This window comes from Trachurus trachurus (assembly GCF_905171665.1).
Source record: "Trachurus trachurus genome assembly, chromosome: 7".
Classification (NCBI taxonomy): domain Eukaryota; kingdom Metazoa; phylum Chordata; class Actinopteri; order Carangiformes; family Carangidae; genus Trachurus; species Trachurus trachurus.
The window spans coordinates 11,651,071-11,673,088 of record NC_139901.1 but is presented as its reverse complement, the minus strand read 5'-3'; the positions used below and the strand labels follow the sequence as shown (position 1 = coordinate 11,673,088).

Below are 22,018 nucleotides of genomic sequence, written 5' to 3'. Positions count from 1 at the left end.
CGAAGAGCACCTGAAGGCAGCACTGCAGTCCCGTTACCAACCGGTCGGGGGCGTCGATCTACGGATGCCGTTTCCCGTTAGCCCCATCAAGCTGCAATATCCAAGCCTTGACATTGCGAAGATGGAGGCTGTTATGGTCTAGAACTGGATACCTAGAAAGCAAAAAACAAACTGCGAGTTTCAGAGCCCTGTCAAATGACAACATTTCCAGCCGGTGCAGGTAAACGGAAACCCGTCTGATTACAATTGCGCCCTTACAAAGTTACGTAGCTCGCACAAATGACAGCTAATGTCAGCGGACGGTAGCTAAGCTAGCTAGCTACATCGGATCAACTAACGTAGTTTTAGATGACTGATAAGTTGGCGCATTGAAACGCTGTCCTTTTTCTTAACGACAGCTTGTTGTCTCATTCGGAGAGACGGCCTTGCAACACAGAAGTCGACCGATAGCTAAGCTGAGCTAATGTCATGATCTGCAAGATGAGGAAGATGTTTTGATGTCCATGCTAGCTAACGTTAGCAAGCTAATCACATTCAGAGCCGTTTCCTGGTTGTGACTCCTGCTTGTTACCGACCCTGCGTTGGGAATATAAATGGGTGTACGTTTAATATCTTGACTTGACTTCCTTGGCTTTAGCGTGTAGGTTGACTAAAGGCAGCTTATACGCGCTGTACAACGTTAGCCTTGTTTTCTACCGGAACAACAGTACGTAACGTTGGTAGTAGCATTAAAATCTGGGCTGGTGGGTGTCGACTGTCAAATTATGCATCAATTATCATGACTTCGGACCCACACTGGGTTTTACGAGAAGCTACGCTTTATTTCGTTTTGTATGTATGCAAATTACTTTTTTTTTTTAATGTAATACAATCAATACAATGTTGCTAACGTTACCATAGTTTTAACCCTGCATTCTTCTTCTACTAAAACACACACGATAAGTGCAACTAAACCAGTTGAACAAGTTGAAGTTGAAATGCTGCTTGATGGACATTTGATCTTGATTGTCGCTATGATCAAAATGACTATCAAGCAGGAGCTCGTCCTGTGATAGCTGTGTATATGTTTTCCTGTTTGCAGTCACAACACAGCTACAGCTGGACTAAAGACAACAGAAGACACAACTGTGCCAGTTTTGAAGTGACATATTCATGTTTTTTTTTTTTTTTTAAGTCTTGCAATATGAAGTTGACTGTGCTGGATGTGTGTCTGCAGGTGGAGGCAGGAGGTGTGAGTAGAGTGCAGTAAGACATCGGCAGCATGTACTCCGAGTGGCGCTCGCTGCAGCTGGTGGTGCAGAGCGACCAGGGCCACCTCAGTGTTCTGCACACCTATCCCACCACCGTGGGCACAGAAGTGGCAAATGCCGTGGTCAAGCCTCTGGGCACAGCTGTGAGCCCCGTCGCCACAGAGAACATCCTCAAGACAGACAAGGAGGTGAGAAAGATGTCCATTTAACACCATTGTGTAGTCTCTGTAGTCTTCCAAGTTCCCTGCGCCATCACAAAGGTGCAAGAGAGTCTGTCAGCTTGAACACTTGCATTGCATTCAAAGTATTCAGGGACCTTTATCTGTTTCACATCTGTGTTGCAGCTGTTTGCTAAAGTTGTTGTGTGTTTTTTGTTGTTGACCAGTACTTGATACCACAGAATGACAAAGCAAAAACAAAATATAAGACATTTATGCAAATCTGTTGAAAATGGAAAAACTATTGAGACCCTTTGCTATCATGTGCCTCACTTCCAATTACCCTTGATCATTTTTGAGATATTTTTACACCTTCTCTTGTTAAAGAAAAAAAAAAAAAGAAGAAGTGGGACATTTGGAGAGACACACCTGTGTATGTCAGAATTAAAACCAAGCCATGTGTGGTCAGAGATAGGATTGTGTCGAGGGCGAGGCTCAGATCTGGGGAAAGCTACAAAAACATTTTAGCTGCATTGAAAGTTCCCACATTTGAAGAAGTTATAAACAAAAAGAACTATTCCTATAGCTCACCGCCTGGGCAAATCCAGTACTTTGGGGAGTTTTTCTTGTGAGCAAGAACCTGAGACCCTGAAGGTTTCAGTGGGACAATCATCACTGCAGCAGCCCATTGTTTAGGTCCATGGCAGAGTTGTCTGATTGAAGGCAGCCTCTCCCCAGTGAGGGAATTGAAAGTTAGCAAGAAAAACTAACTGTCAGATTGTGAGATTTTCTGGTCTGGTGAAACCAAGATTGAACAGTTTGCTATCCTAACAGTGAAGTACCTCTGACTAAAGGGTTTGAATTATTACGTCAATGTGATATTTCAGTTCTCCCTTTTTAAATAATTTAAAGAAGTCAAAAAAATCACTTTTTGCTTTGTCACCATGGTTGTTTATTAAAACTTCAGGCATTTGATCTCTGCAAATGAAACTAGTATGTGACATATTATTTTTGTGGACATGCAGCTTAGTGTGACCGTTGTGTGAATATATTATATGAGCAGCAACTTCACAACAGCCTCCATATCAGTGGTATTGTCTTTGACAGCTTTGATAGGATGGATTGTGTCACTGCAGGTTTAGAAGTATGTCTGTTGACCTTGATTTAGACTAGATGTTTGACATTGAGGCCAAAGAGTTAAAACTTTTATGTCATGAGATCAGAGTCTCAAAGTGCTGTCACGGTCCATCAAAGTGCCATTAGGGCAAAACCAATTTGGACAGTCATGAGTCTTTTACTAGGGAGTGTCTTTGGTGTAGCTACTCTAGCATGTAAAGGCCTGACTGACTGGTGAGTGCTACAGAGATAGCTTCTCTTATCTCTACAGGGGGCTTAGGCCTGAAACACAACAGACGCTTAATGCTGTCAGAGTAGCTCTGCCTGCACTTCACCTCTCATTGAAATGAAAACGAACACACTCAGTGTGTGTTTGCTCTACATGCATTGATAATGAAAAAAAAAAGCAAGAAAACCACTTTGTAAATTTTCACATCTAACATAACATTGGAAACAACCATTACATGAATAATAATAATAAACATTTTAAGTATATTTAATGGCCGTGTTCTGAGTCAGTCTGTGGGAGTATTATTTAAAGCAGATTAATTACAATCTAGATTAGTTTCTCATCCTTTTATTAATGAATTTATTTCTCTGTATACATATATATATATATCAGCTGTCAAAAGTCTCCCTAATGCTCTGATGAAACCCTGGGATGTCTGCTCACACACACAGAGCTCACAGCAAGCCAAGAGTTTCAGTTAATGCTACGACGGCATGCGTCAGGAATTAATGTGAGAGGAGGTGCGTTGGGTTAAAAATATTTCAGCAGTATTCCTCAGGTGCTGCTGTTGCTTTGAACTTCACTTGGATAAGTCTTCCTGCCTATTCTGAAACAAAACACTGTAGAAAATGAGAGACACTATTCCAGGAAACTGTGAGCTGTAATAATGGCTGACTGAAGGCTGTGTATGCTGCTGTATGACACAGGAAGAAAAGATTAAAAAAAAGACAAGGACTGAAGTCGGCATTTACATATGGTAAATATATATAGTTTAAGGCTTGTGGGCAGGAAAACATGAACATACCATCAAAGGAAGAATGCTGATCTGGATTTCATTCATCACACTCCTTGGGAATATCTTGTCTGTTTTTTATTTAGCAAGAAACTGAGAAACATATAGCTGAGTGAGGCACTGTATTGTATTTGCCATCATCGTCTTATCCTAAACCTTTGGCTGCCCTTGCTATGAAACGTTTGATATGTGAAACTGCTTCTAGTTACATACTTGACAAAGTGCAGACTTAAATAAAGTTAACAATATTACATTATAACAGAATATGACTGTGTTGAAAATGTGGTTTCAGAGCTTCCATTCTTTATGTATGGTGCAACAAGATACACAACTCATAACTTAACATGTTAACCATGAACTAATGAGAATGCTTTGGCCCTTAGGTGAAGTGGACCATGGAGGTGCTGTGTTATGGCCTCACCCTCCCCTTAGAAGGGGACACCGTCAAGCTGTGCGTAGACGTGTACACAGACTGGATGATGGCCCTGGTGTCGCCCAGGGACTCCATGCCTCAGCCTGTGGTCAAGGAGCCCAATATGTACGTGCAGACCATCCTCAAACATCTCTACAACGTCTTTGTACCAAGGTATGTCCCAAATGTTCACACATCTCCGATTACCCGCAGTTTTTTTGCAACTGAACTGTATACTTGGTGCTGCATGTTTGTGTATGTTTGTTTTTTACCCCATATGTGCTGCTTTTGACAGTCAACCTACACAAATCTCTGACTGTTTATCACTTATCGTGCCCGCTCTTTACACTTTTCTCTCCGATTTCCCTCCATATTCCCTCTTTTCATACACTTGTCTCCATCTCCAGGCCCGAGCAGCACAGTCTCAACCATATCAGGCTTTGCCAGCAGGTTCTGACTGCAGTCCAAAAACTGGCACGAGAGTCCGTCTCGATGGTTAGAGAAACCTGGGAGGTGCTGCTGCTCTTCCTGCTTCGCATCAACGACACATTGCTCGCCCCACCCACGGTTGGAGGTAAGCCACTTGCTTGTCCTCTTAAACCGCTCTTGATGTATTGACTTAGTTAATAGTGATAATTACTCACTAATTAAATACAATAATCACCCCCACCTCCCCCTTTTTTTTGTTTTGTTTTCCAGTCGGAGTAGCAGAGAAACTGGCAGAGAAACTGATGGCAGTGCTGTTTGAGGTGTGGTTGCTGGCCTGCGCCCGCTGTTTTCCCACTCCGCCGTACTGGAAGACAGCGAGGGAGATGCTGGCCAACTGGAGACACCACCCTCCTGTTGTGGAGCAGTGGAGCAGAGTGGCCTGTGCCCTCACCTCCAGGTTAGAGAGGCATTAGTTCAACTTCATGTGGTCCTGGATTTAGTGCTGAAAAAGGTTTCATACAGTCACTCTGAGCAAGTTTTTTGTCTACGCCCACCTTGTTTGGTAGTTTCAGGAAAGTTAAGCGGAGATGCAAAGTGTAATTGTTCATTAAATAATAACAGCCTTTGAAGTGTGAATAAACTGACAACTGGAAAAATAATGATTGATGGCACTACAGATGGAAATTGGCTTCAGTGCAGTTTCATTACATGTTCATGAATATGCAGAGTCCCATTACAAATAAAAGAATAAATTAGATGAAATGAAATGTTTTTCTGAGCAGTCAAATCTTTGCCTCTGTCTATTTTCCAGACTTTTGCGATTTACCCATGGACCGTCCTTCCCACCTTTTAAAGTTCCGGATGAGGACGCGAACCTGATTCCTTTAGAGATGGACAACGACTGCGTGGCTCAGACGTGGTACCGCTTTCTCCACATGCTCAGGTGTGTTGCATTGTGGTATTGTCTGGCCTGTCGCATGAAAGCGGAGATGCTCCTTCCTCATCAACTGAACCTTATCAGACACAGATTGTTTCTTTGTTCAAGTGTTTCAAGAGACACGGAAGTTGCAGCACATAGTGGAACTAAAGCACCTCATATCATTCCCATCAAAAAATTTCCCTTCTCTACTGTATGTACTCTACTTCCTCTCACTTCATGCTAATTGCCCTCTCTTTTATCTACTCACTCTTTCATTTAGCCTTTTGTGTATCTATCTGTCTGTTGGTCTTATCTGTTCCGATCCTAAACATCTTCCTGGTGGTAGCACTGCAAGCACACACTAAACTCGTCCCATTCATAAGTCATTTCAATCTTATTTAAGTCATCAGGTCAATTCTTTCAATATCAACCAAGTGAAAGACATCAGGCATATCATTTGATTCTATTCTGTCCAGACCACGGCATAATCACATATAAGATCTATTCACATTAGCTTCAGCAGAGTCTGTAACATTTTTATTTAATGCATGTGCATGTCTTGTGTCTGTTTGCAGCAACCCAGTGGACCTGAGCAACCCCGCGATAGTGAGCACCACTCCAAAGTTTCAGGAGCAGTTTCTTAACTCCAGCGGTATCCCGCATGAAGTGGTGCTGCATCCATGTTTGAAACAGCTTCCACAGATCTTCTTCAGGGCCATGAGGGGTATCAGCTGTCTAGTGGACGCCTTCTTGGGTAAGATTAACGGGGTAGATGGTTCAGTAAATGTTCAAAAAGGTAATAATGGATATAATTCTGAATGAAATTTTCAAAGTTTTCACAATGGCTCTATGTGTTATAAATTTTGTCAGCCTAACACCTGCTTTTGAAGTTATTCCAAACTTCTAGGTACAATTTGCTGCTCATTCATGTTAAAATTACATTTTGTGGCATGTGATCATGAGGATTAGCAGACTATACATTCAAGCAAAACAAAAGTAAAAGCAGATGTAGTATTTATTGCCATCTTCCTCGAGCAAAATGTCAAACAATACAAGCTAATTATTCAAAGGGGGCGAAATGTGTCAATACCAATGGCCTCTGAAGGTAAGAACCATATATTAATAAGCTAAAACCAATATATCATATAATTCTTGTAACAGTCTTTGCTCCTTTCCAGTTGTTGCACAGGCACTGCTCCTGCATGAACTCGAGAAGGAGGATGTCAGTCAGTAGTACATGTATGAAAATCTGAATAGAAAGATGTCCGTGTGTATTTTTCTCTTTACACTGTAGGTATCTCTGTTGAAAAGAGAGATGTACGGGAGAGGGTGTTCACTTTTTCCCACGTGCTGCTCTCTCATGGTACAGACATCAGCTGACACGTCATATAATGAGATGGGAACATAATGGTCTATGTATCGGTGGTGATGATATTAACAACTGGGATTAGTTTTGCTGCAGCAAAAATGATAAGTCCCAGACATTCAGACTAAACTGCAAGATCATCAACAAAGGGGGGTGTCCTGCGGGAATAAAAAGTCAATCAAGACGGATGGAGAGATCAATTGCTGGTGATTTGTATCTAACCGTTGTCTTGCATGTCTACCAATGAATATAATTGATGATCAACTCACAGAGTCGTCGCTTCATCTTCTCCTCTTCTTTTCATAACATTAGAAATTAGAAAATGATTAAATTCACTCAAAGCCAGTTCTGGTCACGGGGGGAAAACTGAACAATCTTATCTGTCAACAGGTATTTCACGTCCCAGAGCTGACAGCGCCCCGCCCACCCCAGTCAACAGATTGAGCATGTCTCCGCCCCCCTCCATCACCAACACCACGCCACCCCACAGTCGCAAGCAACGGCACACAGTGGTGACCAAAACCACGAGCAAGAGTTCGACTGTAAGTGACAGTAAACTACAAACAGGGGAGACTACATTTGTCATGTTTACGTGAAGAAATTTGATCTTTTGCTCGCTTGATCTGTTAGTTGCACCGATCATGCTGTTACCACCCAGATCACGTGTCTCCTCTCTGTCCCTCCACGCTCTGCAGGGCAGTGGTAGTCAACCAACCAAAGCATCCCAGCAGCAGCAGCAGCAGCAGCAGCAGCAGACTTCGTCCTCCCCGACCCTGCTCTCCAGCCCCAACCAGAGCAGCTGGGAGTCTCGGCCGCTACCGGCACCGGCGCGGCCAAAGGTCAACAGCATCCTCAACCTGTTCGGCCAGTGGCTCTTCGACGCCGCTCTGGTGCACTGTAAGCTCCACAGCGGCCTCAGCCGAGACCCGAGCATGACCGGTAAGAAGTGAGATGATGGCTATAGCGTTTCCATTAATGCATGGTCAGGTGGGTGTTCTGTTGCTGTTCTTTAGTACGTGTTTTTTTTGTGGACTTCTCTGTGTTTTTCGGTGTCTGTGTTATTTTTTATCGTATGTCGTTGGGATATCCTTTCCTTTTTTCACCATTTTCTCTGAAACTTCTTTGTGCTTTTCTGTGTGTGGAGGGCTTGGTTAGAAGTGGCCTGGTATGCAATTTCCATCTGATTCTAATTCATTTACATCTGCCAACAATTTATACATGGCTAAAACTGCATATAGTCTATAACCATATGCTGAGGACTTCATATAGACTCATTTTTATTGGTGAAATCATCGCTAGAGGAGTCAATGACAGCACATACAGTACCTACTATTTGAGAATGAATTTGGCTTTTCATTGGCTCTCCATTTATTTTTCTCTTTTTGGTGTAGTGTCCTGCACGTGTCTACCATGTCTGATTAATGTTAAACAGTTTTGACAGGTCAAAAGTCATGTATTGAGGAGAACGGAAAAAAAAACAACAATTCATGCCTGATATGAATTGATCCCAAAATATTGGATCTGCTTTGATTTTGTGTCTCTCCACTATTTCTGTTATCTTGCAGCCTCTTTTATCCAAATTCTCCTTTCTTATAAATCTTGTAAGTAGGAACGGCAGCTTTTTTTCCTCACTTGATTTGCGTTTCTTGACAAATCTTCCTGCTTTTTAGTTGAGTTCCTCATGATCATCGCCATTATCACCATTGTTTTCTGTCCCCACTCCTTGTCATATATAAAAGTTCACCAGCGTTCTCTCAGCGTTTCTCCAAAGGTGATGGAATGGGTTTCACCAACTGACCACTTGTCTCGATCATAACGTTGCCAGTTTGTGACGCCACCCCGTTTATGAGTTCTCATTTTCTTTTGTTTGGGTCTCACTAATCCTTATTATTTAGTCTCAGACCTCCCCCCCTTCAAGTTCAGCATTAATGTTTTGTTTCTTGTAATTTCCTTTTGTATTGTTGGTTCACTTGAGTTTTGATTTTTATCAGTTTGGTGCCTCAATGCATGAAGTGAATGTTCTGTACCTGGAGTGACAGTCATATAATTGCAGCAGCGAGGGAGCTGACACAGGGATTTTGTTGAGTGTTCTTGCAGCAGAGAGTCACTGACACATTTTATTGCCAGCACACAACACTTGGTCATGAAATTCTACGGCAAACTCTTTGTGTCAGAGTTCCCTTGAGTTGAATGCTTTTTAAAAATGTGAGTGTGTGTTTGCAGTCATCGAAGTCTTTGTTTTATCTTTTTTTGTGATTTGTGATTAAAAGTCTGCTTTGTGGTGCTTATGTTTTTTTGTTTTTCTCCAGTTTTTACCTTTTTTACTTTTGGTTCTACTTTGCATATGGTAAATCTGTGTTTGCTTGTTTCTCATACATGCATGAATACTAATGACCACATTGCAATTCAGCGTCCTTTCATTCTCTGTCTCTTCACACTCTCTACAGCGATAGCCACTCAAGTAGGTCTGGAGCTGAGAAGGAAGGGCTCTCAGATGTCCACCGACTCCATGGTGTCGAACCCCATGTTTGACGCCAACGAGTTCCCAGAGAGCTACGAGGCAGGACGAGCCGAGGCCTGCGGGACTCTCAGTCGCATCTTCTGTAGCAAGAAAACAGGAGAAGATATTCTGCCTGTTTACCTGTCGAGGTAACAAAGTCAACTTCTTTACTCTAACGACGCCAGACTGTTTGCTGTTGAGATGAAACGGCACAAAAGCTATGAGTTGAGCAGTGAGTAGGTTGCTACCCCTCTATCTCTCTGTCCATTAGGTTCTACATGGTCCTGATTCAGGGTCTCCAGATCTCCGATTTCATCTGCAGACCGGTTCTGGCTTCCATCATTCTCAACTCCTCCTCCCTCTTTTGTACTGACCTGAAGGGCATCAATGTGGTGGTGCCCTACTTCATAGCTGCCTTGGAGACTATTGTACCAGACAGGTTCGACCAGTACTTTTACACTAACTTTGGATCACTGATGAAGATAATGTTATATCTGCTGATCTAACTAGAAAACCAAACAGGTTTCAGATACTATCTGAAGTCTGACTCGTGAGATTTTTTTGTTCTCTTCCAGGGAGTTGTCAAAGTTCAAGATGTATGTAAATCCTACCGACCTGAGGAGAGCCTCCATCAACATCCTGCTGGCCATGTTGCCACTGCCACATCACTTTGGCAATATCAAATCAGAGGTGACAGCTTTGCCCTCCTTCTCTCTCAACTATTACAATCCTTCCTCTTTCATTTTATTGGTTTACTATCTTTCATTGCAGTGCAGGATTGAAAGGGATTTGAGTCGCTTTTATCTTCCATGTATCCTCATACCTCAGCTCATTTTGGAATGTGTAACAATTTACAGGCACAAGGGCGTGAATCATTCATTCTTTACATTTTAACTCCATAAAGCCTTTAGACGTTTACATATAGCACACAGTAAATCAAGCTCTCGTTTTGTTCATTGTTTGCCTCCTTTTCACATAAAGCAGGTTGTGTAACCATGTTGACTTTGTGCGCTTCAGGTCCTGTTGGAGGGAAAGTTCAACGAGGAGGATGGCTGGCCTCATGACCAGCCCGTGTCCTTCCTGTCTCTGAGGCTACGTCTCGTCAACGTCCTGATAGGAGCGCTGCAAACCGAGACCGACCCCACTAACACACAGCTCATCCTGGGTATGTATTCACTTCTGTGAGTTCTCTCTATCCACTTCGCCTCTCCATAGAAATACTTTGTGTGTATTGTATTGTTTTATTGTTAATCTCCACCTCCTCCTCTCAGGTGCAATGCTCAATATTGTCCAAGACTCAGCACTGTTGGAGTCCATAGGTGCACAGACTGAAACAGTAAGTCTCAGATCATCATCATACTGCTAAATCATTAACTTTTTTTTATGAAGCCAGCAGTGGTGTCATTGACTGGACATCCAAATTGCTCTGTTTTTTGCGGTGGCAGGGCAGTATAGATGGGAGTCACATGACAATGAGGAGTCAGAGCCACAGCCGCACCAACAGTGGCATCAGTTTCACCAGCGGGGGCAGCACAGAGGCCACCAGCCCAGACTCGGAGCGTCCGGCCCAGGCCCTGCTCCGCGACTACGGTAAGACACAGATGCCACTCCTACACTCAATGTCTCTGTGCTTGGTGGAATTAACACAACAGCGCCGGCTTCGGTGACATTGTGCAGAACGGATTGCTGGTGCATTTCTTTTGTCTGATCTGTATAAACACATGACTGACTGAATTAACACATTTGCTCTTTATAGCCAACGTGGTTAAAGTGCTTTGCAGAGTTAAGAAGCGTTGGGTAAAATGTTTCTGTAGGTGATGCGTGATGAGTTATTTGTTGCTGTGATGCTGTGCTATTAAACATTTAGGGCCCTAGGGCTGGCTGCATTTTTCTCTCTGATTGACCGGTTGCAGCAGTGTTGCCGAAATAAAAACATTTCGAACACTTTTTCTCGTGGTGGGGCTGAACGATTTTTAAATAAATTGACAACAGCAGCTCTTATTTAAGTTTTACACATATTTTCACTGAGTGTGCTCTGTGGCTTTGTGCAGCAGGATATTGGGGGAGGGGGGTCTGCAGGGTTCCTGTGGGATGGGATGCTACATTGTACTGTGTCGCTCAGTATTGGACAGGAAACACAAGAGCAGGCAGAGGTCTGGAGACCATCGCTTCATAAACTGCAACAAATTCAGCAGGATTTTGGGAGTTATTGTTCATCATGAATTCAGAAAATCAGAAATCTTGGAGAGGCAACAGAGATCAGTAAGGAAGTACTTAGTCCTGATCAAACCAAATTAACAACAATAAAGGGAGGGGAATGGGAGGAAATCAAAAGGGGACATTCTGTTGTTGGTTAAAACCTTTCTTGATATTGTGAGGATTAAAAAAAAATCAAAACAACGCATTGTTTTATAATTAGTCATTTTTGGACAATTATTTCATTCATTATTTTTATTGTCAAAGTCAAAATTATTATTTTAAAATTTTGACATCGCTCAGCCTTGTTCCTCAGTTTATCTATTCCTCGGCCTTTTGTGCAGCATGGTGTGCTGCTCTGACTTGAAACACTGTTCTGTTGCATGTTTTTATACCTACTAACATTAGGGCAATTAGGACATTTTTCCTGTTGTGTGGACTTGAGCTTCATTGCCTGAATTCTGCTTTGCTCTATCTATCTTTGCGGTGTTTGGTATTTCGGGGTGTTATATGGTCTAGCTCTTCCAGATACGGCGGCAGGCCTGCTGGTGCGCAGCATCCACCTGGTCACCCAGAGGCTCAACTCTCAGTGGAGGCAGGACATGAGCATTTCCCTGGCTGCCCTGGAGCTGCTGGCTGGGCTTGCCAAGGTAAGACTCGCACCACAGAGACTCACTGCTACAATCTGCAGTCATTAATCACAGGCCCGGGCCGAAGTGAGACTTCTGCAGAGTATGTCTTCCAGTTGATCCGTGTTACCCACCCAAGTCTCAGACAGTTATATCTCTTGTACTGGTTGTATTTATACAACCACAACGGTTTTCTTAGTCATTATCAAGGTTTACAGAAAATGATGCTCTGACACTGACCTGTTAAAGGTCATATTAGCTCGCACTTGACTCTTGATCCCCCCTCCCAATGAAACACTTAAGCATCACAGATACCAAAAAATAGTGGTATATTTGGGTGGTTCATGACAATTTATGAGTCAGAGATTTCCGAGTTTATCTCAGAGGAGTTGCTCTTGTGTCAAAAAGTTCCATAATCTGTATAAAGACTCCCAGTTTCTCTTTTTTCCTAATGGCTGTAGTCTTTTTCACGCCATGAAATGAGTCACTTTCCGGATAAGGACACATTATTAACTGGCTTTAATTGCAGAGTGCTGAGGAAAAGACTGAGGCAACATTGAGGCTACATGAGGTTATTTAATTTCCATAAATACTAGTTCTAAGAATACTCTAATTTCTCCATAGGATTTTTAATTAAAAAGCATGACTAATCAAAAGTGCCACAATTTAGTAAAACCGTTTATCTCTCATGCACCAAGGCCCATAAAAAGTTTTCTCAATAGCACGAAAGGAAGAATTTTTATAATGTTGTCTAATGTACTCAGTGTTTCTGTACTTGTCTAAACCAGGTGAAGGTTGGAGTAGACTCTGCAGACCGTAAACGTGCCGTCAGCTCTATATGTGGGTACATCGTGTATCAGTGTAGCCGTCCAGCTCCTCTCCAATCCCGAGACCTCCACTCGATGATTGTAGCTGCCTTCCAGTTTCTGTGTGTGTGGCTCACAGAACATCCTGACATGCTGGATGAGAAGGTACGTTTAAAGGCTAGGTTTGAAATCTTTCTCAGACCTAGAGTTTGGTCAGAGGAATGGTTGTTTTGAGATATTAAACTGTTTTCCTTTTTGTACCAGGATTGTTTGGTCGAGGTGTTGGAGATTGTGGAGCTGGGGATCTCTGGTAGCAAGTCACGGCAGGAGCAGGAGGTTCGACATAAAGGAGAGAAGGAGCACAACCCGGCATCGATGAGGGTGAAGGATGCTGCTGAGGCCACTTTGTCCTGGTGAGGATCCTCAGAGTAAATTCCGATTGGAGACTTCAGATGTGAACTTTATGCATATAATAACAACACTGCAGAATATAGACCATATAGCAACCAAAATGTATCTTCAGCTTTTGTGCTGACCCTCCAGCACAGGAGACTTGTAGTACAGTGAAACATGCACCTAATGACCCACTTTCATCATATTTACGTGCTTGCCTTCCTGTGGTGTTCCCCAGCATCATGCAGGTGCTCGGGGCCTTCCCCTCTCCCAGCGGCCCCGCCTCCACCTGCAGCCTACTGAACGAAGACACCCTGATTCGCTACGCCAGACTCAGCGCCACAGGGGCCAGCAACTTCCGCTACTTTGTCCTGGACAACTCGGTCATCCTCGCCATGCTCGAGCAGCCTCTCGGCAATGAGCAGAGTAAGCAGCACATCGTCTTTTGATGTAATAATGAGTTATTACAGGGGACTATTTAGTTATTCAGTTTGAATTTAACATCTGTGTCTGTGCAGACCCCAGTCCGTCAGTGACGGTTTTGATCAGAGGCACAGCTGGCAGACATGCCTGGACCATGCAGCTCTTCCACCAACCCAGAGGAGCTCGGGCCAATCAGAGGGTGAGATCACACTGTAGATTACTGAATAACAAAAGGCAGCGATGCTAATTTTCATATCACCCCAGAAATATCTTTATGTGACATGTTAGAAGTTTGGGTTTGTAAGACTTCAAACTCCACTCCTAAGTTCGGTGATAACACACCTCCATATCTGTCGGCTTCTCTCCTCCCACAGCAGGTGTTTGTTCCCGAGGGCCGTCCGATGCCCAACAATGACGTGGGGATTAAATACAACGTCAAGCAGAGGCCTTTCCCTGAAGAGGTGGATAAGATTCCTCTCGTCAAAGCTGATGTTAGCATTCCTGACCTGGACGACATCGTCAGTAAGGAGGTAAGAGCCAAACTTCCTGTTAAATCCTGTTATTTATCTAATGTCCACATGCTGATTGATTTCATACAAATAAGTATCACTCTAGGGGTGTAATGTAAATCAAGATTATATGTTGTCGTGGCCTAAGTAGAGCCATTAAGTAAAGTGACTGATCATTTTATTTGTTATTATACAAACTCAGGTGTGTTTGGGCTGGCAGGATGATTCAAGAGCTACAAATACACTGAGTAATGTGAGTTGTTGGAGAGATCAAATTTCAATTGGGTGTCTCGTGGGGGGAAATAAGGTTAAATCATCTGGTTTGGTGACAAATTCTTGGTGATAGTTTAGTGCAATAATCAACAAGAGTTGTAGCATCACAAAAAGAGGATGACTTATTCTCTGTGCAAATGTTTGGTCATAATCTTAAAATAATCACAGATGTACGCCACCAGTGTCTCTTCACATCTGGGTGACACCTCTGTATTTGCACTGTGGGAATTACCCTCTGTGGGTGAATGCCAGGTTTGGGCAACAAAGTGCCGGTCATCAGCTGCAGTCTTTTGAAATCATCTCTTCATCCCTGTCTTCTTTTTCAGCTGGAAGTTCAGCACGATAAGCTTCGCATCCTGATGCACAAGCAGATAGAGTATGAAAACGCCTTGGAGCGACACAGTGAGGAGATCTGGAAGTCCAAGCCGTACCCTGACCCACAGACAGACTGCAAACCCCCTCCGCCCTCGCAGGAGTTCCAGACAGCACGCCTCTTCCTCTCCCACTTTGGCTTTCTGTCTCTGGAGGCTCTCAAGGTTTGTAAACATAAAGTCTCTGAGAACTTTTTTAGTTTCATGGAAAATCTCTCGGATCAAACTTGTGAGAAACAGTCAGATATTAGACACACACCCTCTTTCTTATACCTAACTTTGATTTTTATGCATTGTGAGTCCATGCTATTATTAGACATGCTATTATATTATTCAGCTGTATTTAAACTCTGGTCCCGACTTGAGGTAATATCAACTAATAGTGTAAATGACTTAAAAAGTACAAAATAAAAAATCAAATTAACAGCTATGTATGAATGAAATTGTGTTAATTTAAAAAAGATTATGTTAATGCTACTATAGAGTTCAAGTATTGTTCTTACGTACATTTATATAATGTGAATAAACTGTATTTATATGAATTTGTTGTTGATTATTGATAGGAGCCCAACAACAGTCGTCTACCTCCTCATCTGATTGGCCTGGAGTCATCCTTACCTGGGTTTTTCGATGACATCAGCTACCTGGACCTGCTTCCCTGCCGACCATTTGACACTGTCTTTATTTTCTATGTGAGAGCTGGACAGAAAAGCAGTCATGAGGTGAGGGGGCGCAGGCAACACACAGATTCTCTATGGGATGGAAATGCTCACATGTGAACTTGTTACTTCTTCCACAGTATAATGAATATGAAAACGTCCGGGTAAGAATAGATATTTTCTTGTTGTGGGTCATCAGATCCTGAGGAATGTGGAGTCATCATCCAGTGTCCAGCCCCACTTCTTGGAGTTCCTGCTGTCCTTGGGCTGGCCTGTGGATGTGGGACGCCACCCAGGGTGGACTGGACACCTAGATACCAGCTGGTCCCTTAACTCCTGCTCCGACAGTAACGACATACAACAAACAGGTAAGCCTAGAAACCTAACCCCTCCATCAGATCTGAGCAAATCTACGTTATCTACGTGTTATATATAAGATATCTTACTTTTATTTTCCAGCAGACGAAGCAACTACCCCCGAGGACACAGGAGGTTCTGTGTTCAATGGAGAGAAGAAGGTTTTGTACTATGCAGATGCTCTGACAGAGATTGCCTTCGTTGTCCCCTCTCTAACAGAAAATTCTGGTTAGTTTTTTTTTTTACTCCCTTGAATATGGACTGATTGAGATTGTATATGATGATGAATAAAAACTCAGTTATCGAGTCAGGACTGACAGAGTTGCTGTTGGCTCTTTGCTGTCTCCCAGAGGAGTCATCAGTGCACAGTGACTCCACAGTGGAGGCGGACACCAACGCAGACATCATGCCTAGTTTACACAAACAACCCAATCTCACACTGGAGCTGTTCCCCAACCATTCAGAAAACCTGGAGTCTGCCAAGAAGGTAAAGTTTGGCCTCTGTGTGTGGATCTGACTTGTATACTTTCTAATTGATTTAATGTAGCATTTGCTTTAACTTGCTTTGGGTTGTGCTGTTTTTTTTTAGCTGAGTCCTCTGGTGAAGACAAAGAGGTCATCGACTGGAAAGTCTTTCCCAGCACTGGGTCCTGAGACGAAGGTGTTTGTGGTCTGGGTGGAGCGCTTTGATGATATTGGTAGGAGCAAGGTCTTTATTTTGCCTCCTCAGGATATCGCCTCTCTTTATATATTTCTTTTTCTAGCAATGTCTTGAATAGTGACACTACTCTGTAGCTTTACATGGTTTATATTTAGTTCGAATATGTAACAAAAAAGAGAGAAGAAAAGTTTTAAGTTTAAAAAATTGTTTTAAAAAAACCCAAACCAAAACAAACAAACCTATATTTGGTTGATAAGAATTAAATTGGTTGTACCCCTTATACCAAAAACAACTTTACATAATTTTTTACAAAGAAGAGCAAGATAAACTAAGACAGAGTTTGTATTAAATAACCAAACATAAACAGTAAAGTGACTATAAAAAAGTCACGAATGTCTTGGTTTTCTGTGTTTTCAGAGAACTTCCCACTCACTGATCTGTTGGCGGAAACCAGCACGGGCTTGGAAGCGAGCATGAGCAACAGCACTTCCTGCAGGTATTCAGAAGTTTAAACAGTTTGCTGCCAGTATAGAAAGTAAACAGCATTGGTATTGGTTGGCAGAAAAATAACAGTTCTGCAAAACTGCACCGGTTCAGCAGTTAAGTACATAAACACATCAAGTGCAAAACAGGAAGTAGAACATGCCGTGTATGCAAAGGCGAGCGGGAGAAAAGGAACTGCAAACCAGCTGTGACGATGGTTAGGAGTGTTAGGTGGCTTAAAAGAAAACTGGGCTTTTATGAAGCGTGATTCATATTTATCTTGTTTTTAAAGCAGTCGTAACGTGTTACTCAGCAAATTCACTGTTAAGATTATAGACTTCAACTGAAGCCACAAGCCTGAAACAGATTTAAATGGGCTCTATGTTACCAGATTAACAAGTATTGTCTGACGCTGTGTGATCCGATGCAACAAAACATAACTTTTCTGTATGGCTTGTGATGCTGCTCCTCAGATATATTCTACAAATCTTTATAAAGTTTCCACTTGACGTTTTGCCATTCTAACTTCTTCCCGCTGCAGGTCGGGGCTACTAGAGAAAGACGTTCCTCTGATCTTCATCCACCCTCTGAAGACGGGACTCTTCAGGATCCGGCTGCACGGAGCTGTGGGCAAATTTGGCATGGTGATTCCCCTGGTGGACGGCATGGTGGTCAGCCGCAGAGCTCTAGGTAATGGCTCATGCAGCTTGTTCTGACTTAACTCGTCCCCCCCCTCCCGACCACACTTCCACAGAAAGAACCGAGTCGGCACAACTTAATGCATCACAGCGAACATATCAGGATTATCGATCATCTTACTGCAACGCTAATGTGCACACATTAATATTTAATGGTTAGCATCTGGAAATATACTCCATTGACTAACTTTGTATTGTTTTTCAGTTTGTACATTATGGTTTGTAACGTGAGCAGGGAATGGGTGTCATTTGATGAGAGGCAGAAACATGACGCTGTCATCCCTACTCCTGCTGATACTTTATTTTGAAAAACAAAATAAAGCTCATTTATACATGTAATGCCATTCATGGTCAGCAGGTGTTGGCAATATTTTTTCAACTATGCAGTGAATAAATTTACAGGGTTCCTACGCAAGTATGGAAAGTATGGAAAAGTATGGAATTTGATTTTATACATTTCCAGGTCTGGAAAACTATGGAAAAGGGAAATTATTGTATGGAAATATATTTATCTTAATACTTATCTGGGTTTGGTCTTATCTGAAGTTATCTGGGTTAATTATTTTTGTATGCGCTATTGTACCTACTGTATAGCTACAATCTCCTGGAAATTATTTGGTTACATAATGGCATACACATTCAGAAAGAATAATGAAAACAAATGATTAAATGCATGATTTTTTTTTATATATAATGCACAACTATTTACTCAAATATCACAAATTATTTGAATTTTTTTTTTAAATAAATTAGGGTGCGGAAAAAGTATGGAATTTGGACATTTCAAATGTGTAGGAACCATGATAAAATATTTGCACACATTCACATTCAAGTGCTGACGAGCTCCCGTTTGCTTCCTTTTCCCAGGGTTCCTTGTGCGTCAGACAGTGATCAACGTGTGCCGACGGAAGCGTCTGGAAAGTGACTTGTACAACCCGCCCCACGTGAGGCGGAAGCAGAAAATAACAGAGATTGTCCAGCGCTACCGCAACAAGCAACTGGAGCCCGAGTTTTACACCTCGCTCTTCCATGAGGTGGGGGAGGGAAAGCCTCACCTCTAATACCCCTGTCCTGTCCTAACACTGGCTCACAAGCGCACACAACACACACACACAGACACACACAGACAAACCACACTCTTTCTACCCATACTCACACATCATTTACAATTGTGCGTGCATACACACACACACACACACACACACACACTCTTGCAGAATCTTTATATTTATACTGTACTATTTTGTTATTTATATGAATACATATATCAACACTGTCTGCCTTTGACTCTGAGAGCAAAGTGTCAAAAACCCATGCCAAGGTGGAAAAGCTACATTTCTATGTTGCGGCCACTCACTGAACATTTTGAATGGCTGAAGTTCAACAGTGTCTCTGCTCATTTAGATCCATGCATTGTGACAAAAGAGTTTCTGCTTGTCTTTAACCGCAATACAACAGGTACACTGTTGGCCTTTCTGAACCTGTACAAAAAGAAAAAGTCTGTTCTTTAAACCCTGTGACGTGAGTGAATTTTCGCGACAGTTTGGTTGCACACAGACGTTGTCCAGAAGCCGGATCTGTGTCTGTTTTGATCAAACGGATTCATGGTTGGATTTTTGCCAAGGAGATAAACATCAAAGCGTCATAAAATGTTTTGTCATAAACACGGCGGCTGCGTCGAGGCAGGTGGCTTCAATAGAACAAAGACATGACGGACAGCATCGACACACAATCTAATTTCACATCCAATTTGTCATCTACATCCAGACAACTGCTACTTAAGTCTTCCTAGTGCAAACACACACATTTGGCCATCCAGCAGCTGACTGAGCACACAGATGTTGCCGTTTATAGTTTGTTTTTGGTTGTTTTTTTTTCCAAACGTTGTATTACTGTATGTAGATGCCACTTTTGGCACCTGCACTGTCTCTGTGCCAGTCTCAAAGTCATACCATCTCACAACAGCCACTGCACTGTTTATGTGTGTGTGTGTGTGTATGTGTGTGTGTGTACACGCCACGGTCACATGTATGCTTATTCAACCAGTCAAGCTATTGACACTACAAGGAGTCATAGTGACCCCTAACCCCCCCTCCCCATTCCCCCCATACATGGCATTTAAAGACAAATTTAGTCACTTTAAAGAAATTAGACACAAGATAAATTCAGTTTGGAAAAGTTGAATTTCCTCGGTCAGGACGTTAACCCGAGAACTGGTTTACTCTTAACGCTTGGTAACACTTGAGTTTACTGATAAATGAGAGCAGTTACAGAGCTCCTGGAGTTTGCACTTGATTGCGGGGCTATTACGGAAAGACCGCAAAGACATTTGCGTTGTGGTGTTGTCTCTGCCAACACCAAACAGCACAGTTTAAGTGTCTAGCTCAGTCCAAACAAATCCATGGCGATCGATTCAAAGGCCAAAATGCTTAATGTAGCTAACAGCTTTATATAACATGCATTTTTGGCTGATCAGTGCTGTGTTTTTTTTTCCTTTTTAATTCTAAACCCAGATTTCAGTTTGGATTACGCAAATGTGTAATTTTGCCTTCACAACTTTTTTTTGGTTTTTTTTTGCTTCACTTTTTTTCACTTTTGTTTACTCACTGTATTTTGGTTTTTATTCAAGCCCTCTCACTGTCTGCCTGTAACAATGTGAATTTATTTATCACAGAGATGGAACAGGGCAAACACCTCTAGTTTCTTTGTTATATTGGAAAGTCTTAATGCACTGAGCACATTTTATGTTTATTTTCTATTCCCTGTGGTTACCTTACATGTCTTTTTGTACTTTTTGTGCATTTTGAAAGAAAAACCCTGCTGAAGGAAGAGTTTTATCTTGTGAAATATGAATGAAGAAGAGGCGTCGGCGAGTTTTTAACCTATCATGTCTAATTGTGTGACTCACTTTTTATGACGGTGCTTTATGCACATGCCTTTTTTTGGAAGGAAAAAGTACATTAAATATGCTTCAAAGAAACTACATACAATCAGTCATACATTGTATCCTATGTTATTCCTCTGACGTTTGATCATATTTAAGGATTTACCATGTACAGAAGCAGAGGATAATATGTAAATATATGATAGTGTAAGGCATTTACAAGTTGTCTGTTGCATTCATCTGAGATGGCGAGAAAAGTTATGTATGTATGCAATTATGTGTGTGGGAGGATCACAAGGGGTATTGAATGTAACATGCATCAATTAAAACTATTATTGACATTTTAATTTCTCCCATTCCTAATATTTCTCTTTTTGTTCACAGGATTTCTATGAGGAATAAAAATGAAGTCCCGCTTTTACGTTTTATTTTAAATATTTAACCTTTTCTTGTCTCTCTAGATTTAGATCTTCAAATTTACATCAGAGTGAAATGCAACACATTTCAGTTATTCTGTTTTGAATATTTGCACCACAAACAGTGAAAGCAGCCTGTGGTGTCAACGGTACAGGGGAACGAGTAGTATTGCTTCATGAAACCACTAACAGCTCCGGGGCCCTGAAGCTTTGGTGAGATATTAAAAAACTTAACAGAAATTATGATTTGTGTTGGTCCAGCTGCTCTAGCATAACAAGTCTTGATCTAAACTTAACTGTTAAAGTTGTTTGCCGTCTTTACCTACTGTAACCATGGACATACACAGGTGCAGGTGGTAGACGACAACAACAACAACAGAACTTGCACTGGTTGAACTGTTGTGTTTATGCTTCAAGAATTAAGAGATCATCCAAGATGATGTTGAAGAGGAACGTGTCAAGATGATATTAGATCATGAGGACGTGCCACGTCACATCTACAACATACAAGCGCGTTGCAAACTACCTGCAACTAAAAGCTGCAACTCTGGCTGCGTCCACCAGAGGGCGCCTCTCCCCTAACATCACCAGCTGCACCCTGCCGTGACAGGTAAGAGCTGAAACAAAAGTCTTTCTACAAATAGGGTCAACACTTATCACCCTGAATCACAACACCGACCTTCTACTGAATTCTCGGTGTATTTTCTTTCTATATTTTGTTTTAGTTTATTTCATAAGATTGCTACCACATTTGTTTTTTGACTAAGGGGTAAAATGTAAACAACTTATTGCTATTTTGTTTATGATTAGCATTATTTTGTGTCAGTGTTATTTTAAAACTCGTTTGACTTATGAAGCTGTAGCCTAATGGAAAAATGTTCCAAAAAGGGCTTTCTGTCCATCTGTGTTTTGCATCTTTTTTCTCTAAATCTAGTGTTTTACATTTGTTTTATTTTGGAGCATGAATGGTAAAAACATTGCAAAAATAGGGATAGGCATTTAAAAATAGGCTAGCTATTTATTCATAATTCTTACTCTACTCTGATCTATTGGTTTGGACAGAAGGCTTTATTTTGAAATTTAAATAT

The 22,018-nt window shown here is 41.9% G+C and overlaps 1 protein-coding gene across 16 annotated transcripts; it reads left to right on the top strand.

Annotated features, from left to right (window-relative positions):
- The first annotated feature begins 85 nt into the window (after positions 1-85).
- Positions 86-20,822, top strand: LOC310989154 (ral GTPase-activating protein subunit beta-like). 16 transcript variants are annotated; one of them, XM_083976091.1, is made up of 32 exons: positions 86-220; positions 1,217-1,438; positions 3,930-4,132; positions 4,366-4,532; positions 4,658-4,844; positions 5,199-5,330; positions 5,882-6,060; positions 6,601-6,669; positions 7,063-7,214; positions 7,368-7,611; positions 9,120-9,321; positions 9,444-9,611; positions 9,748-9,862; positions 10,190-10,337; positions 10,444-10,508; positions 10,618-10,762; positions 11,897-12,018; positions 12,786-12,968; positions 13,068-13,216; positions 13,435-13,622; positions 13,715-13,818; positions 13,994-14,149; positions 14,331-14,381; positions 14,728-14,937; positions 15,336-15,494; positions 15,631-15,799; positions 15,894-16,016; positions 16,139-16,275; positions 16,378-16,486; positions 16,867-16,945; positions 17,474-17,622; positions 18,498-20,822. In XM_083976091.1, exons 2-32 carry the CDS (start codon positions 1,262-1,264, stop codon positions 18,689-18,691), a joined length of 4,635 nt encoding a protein of 1,544 aa, XP_083832217.1. In that variant the 5' UTR covers positions 86-220; positions 1,217-1,261; the 3' UTR covers positions 18,692-20,822. The 16 variants fall into 16 exon arrangements, with proteins under 16 accessions (XP_083832217.1, XP_083832216.1, XP_083832208.1 ...); XM_083976090.1 differs by having other exon boundaries at positions 15,891-16,016; XM_083976082.1 differs by having other exon boundaries at positions 11,888-12,018; positions 13,997-14,149.
- Positions 20,823-22,018: the final 1,196 nt, after the last annotated feature.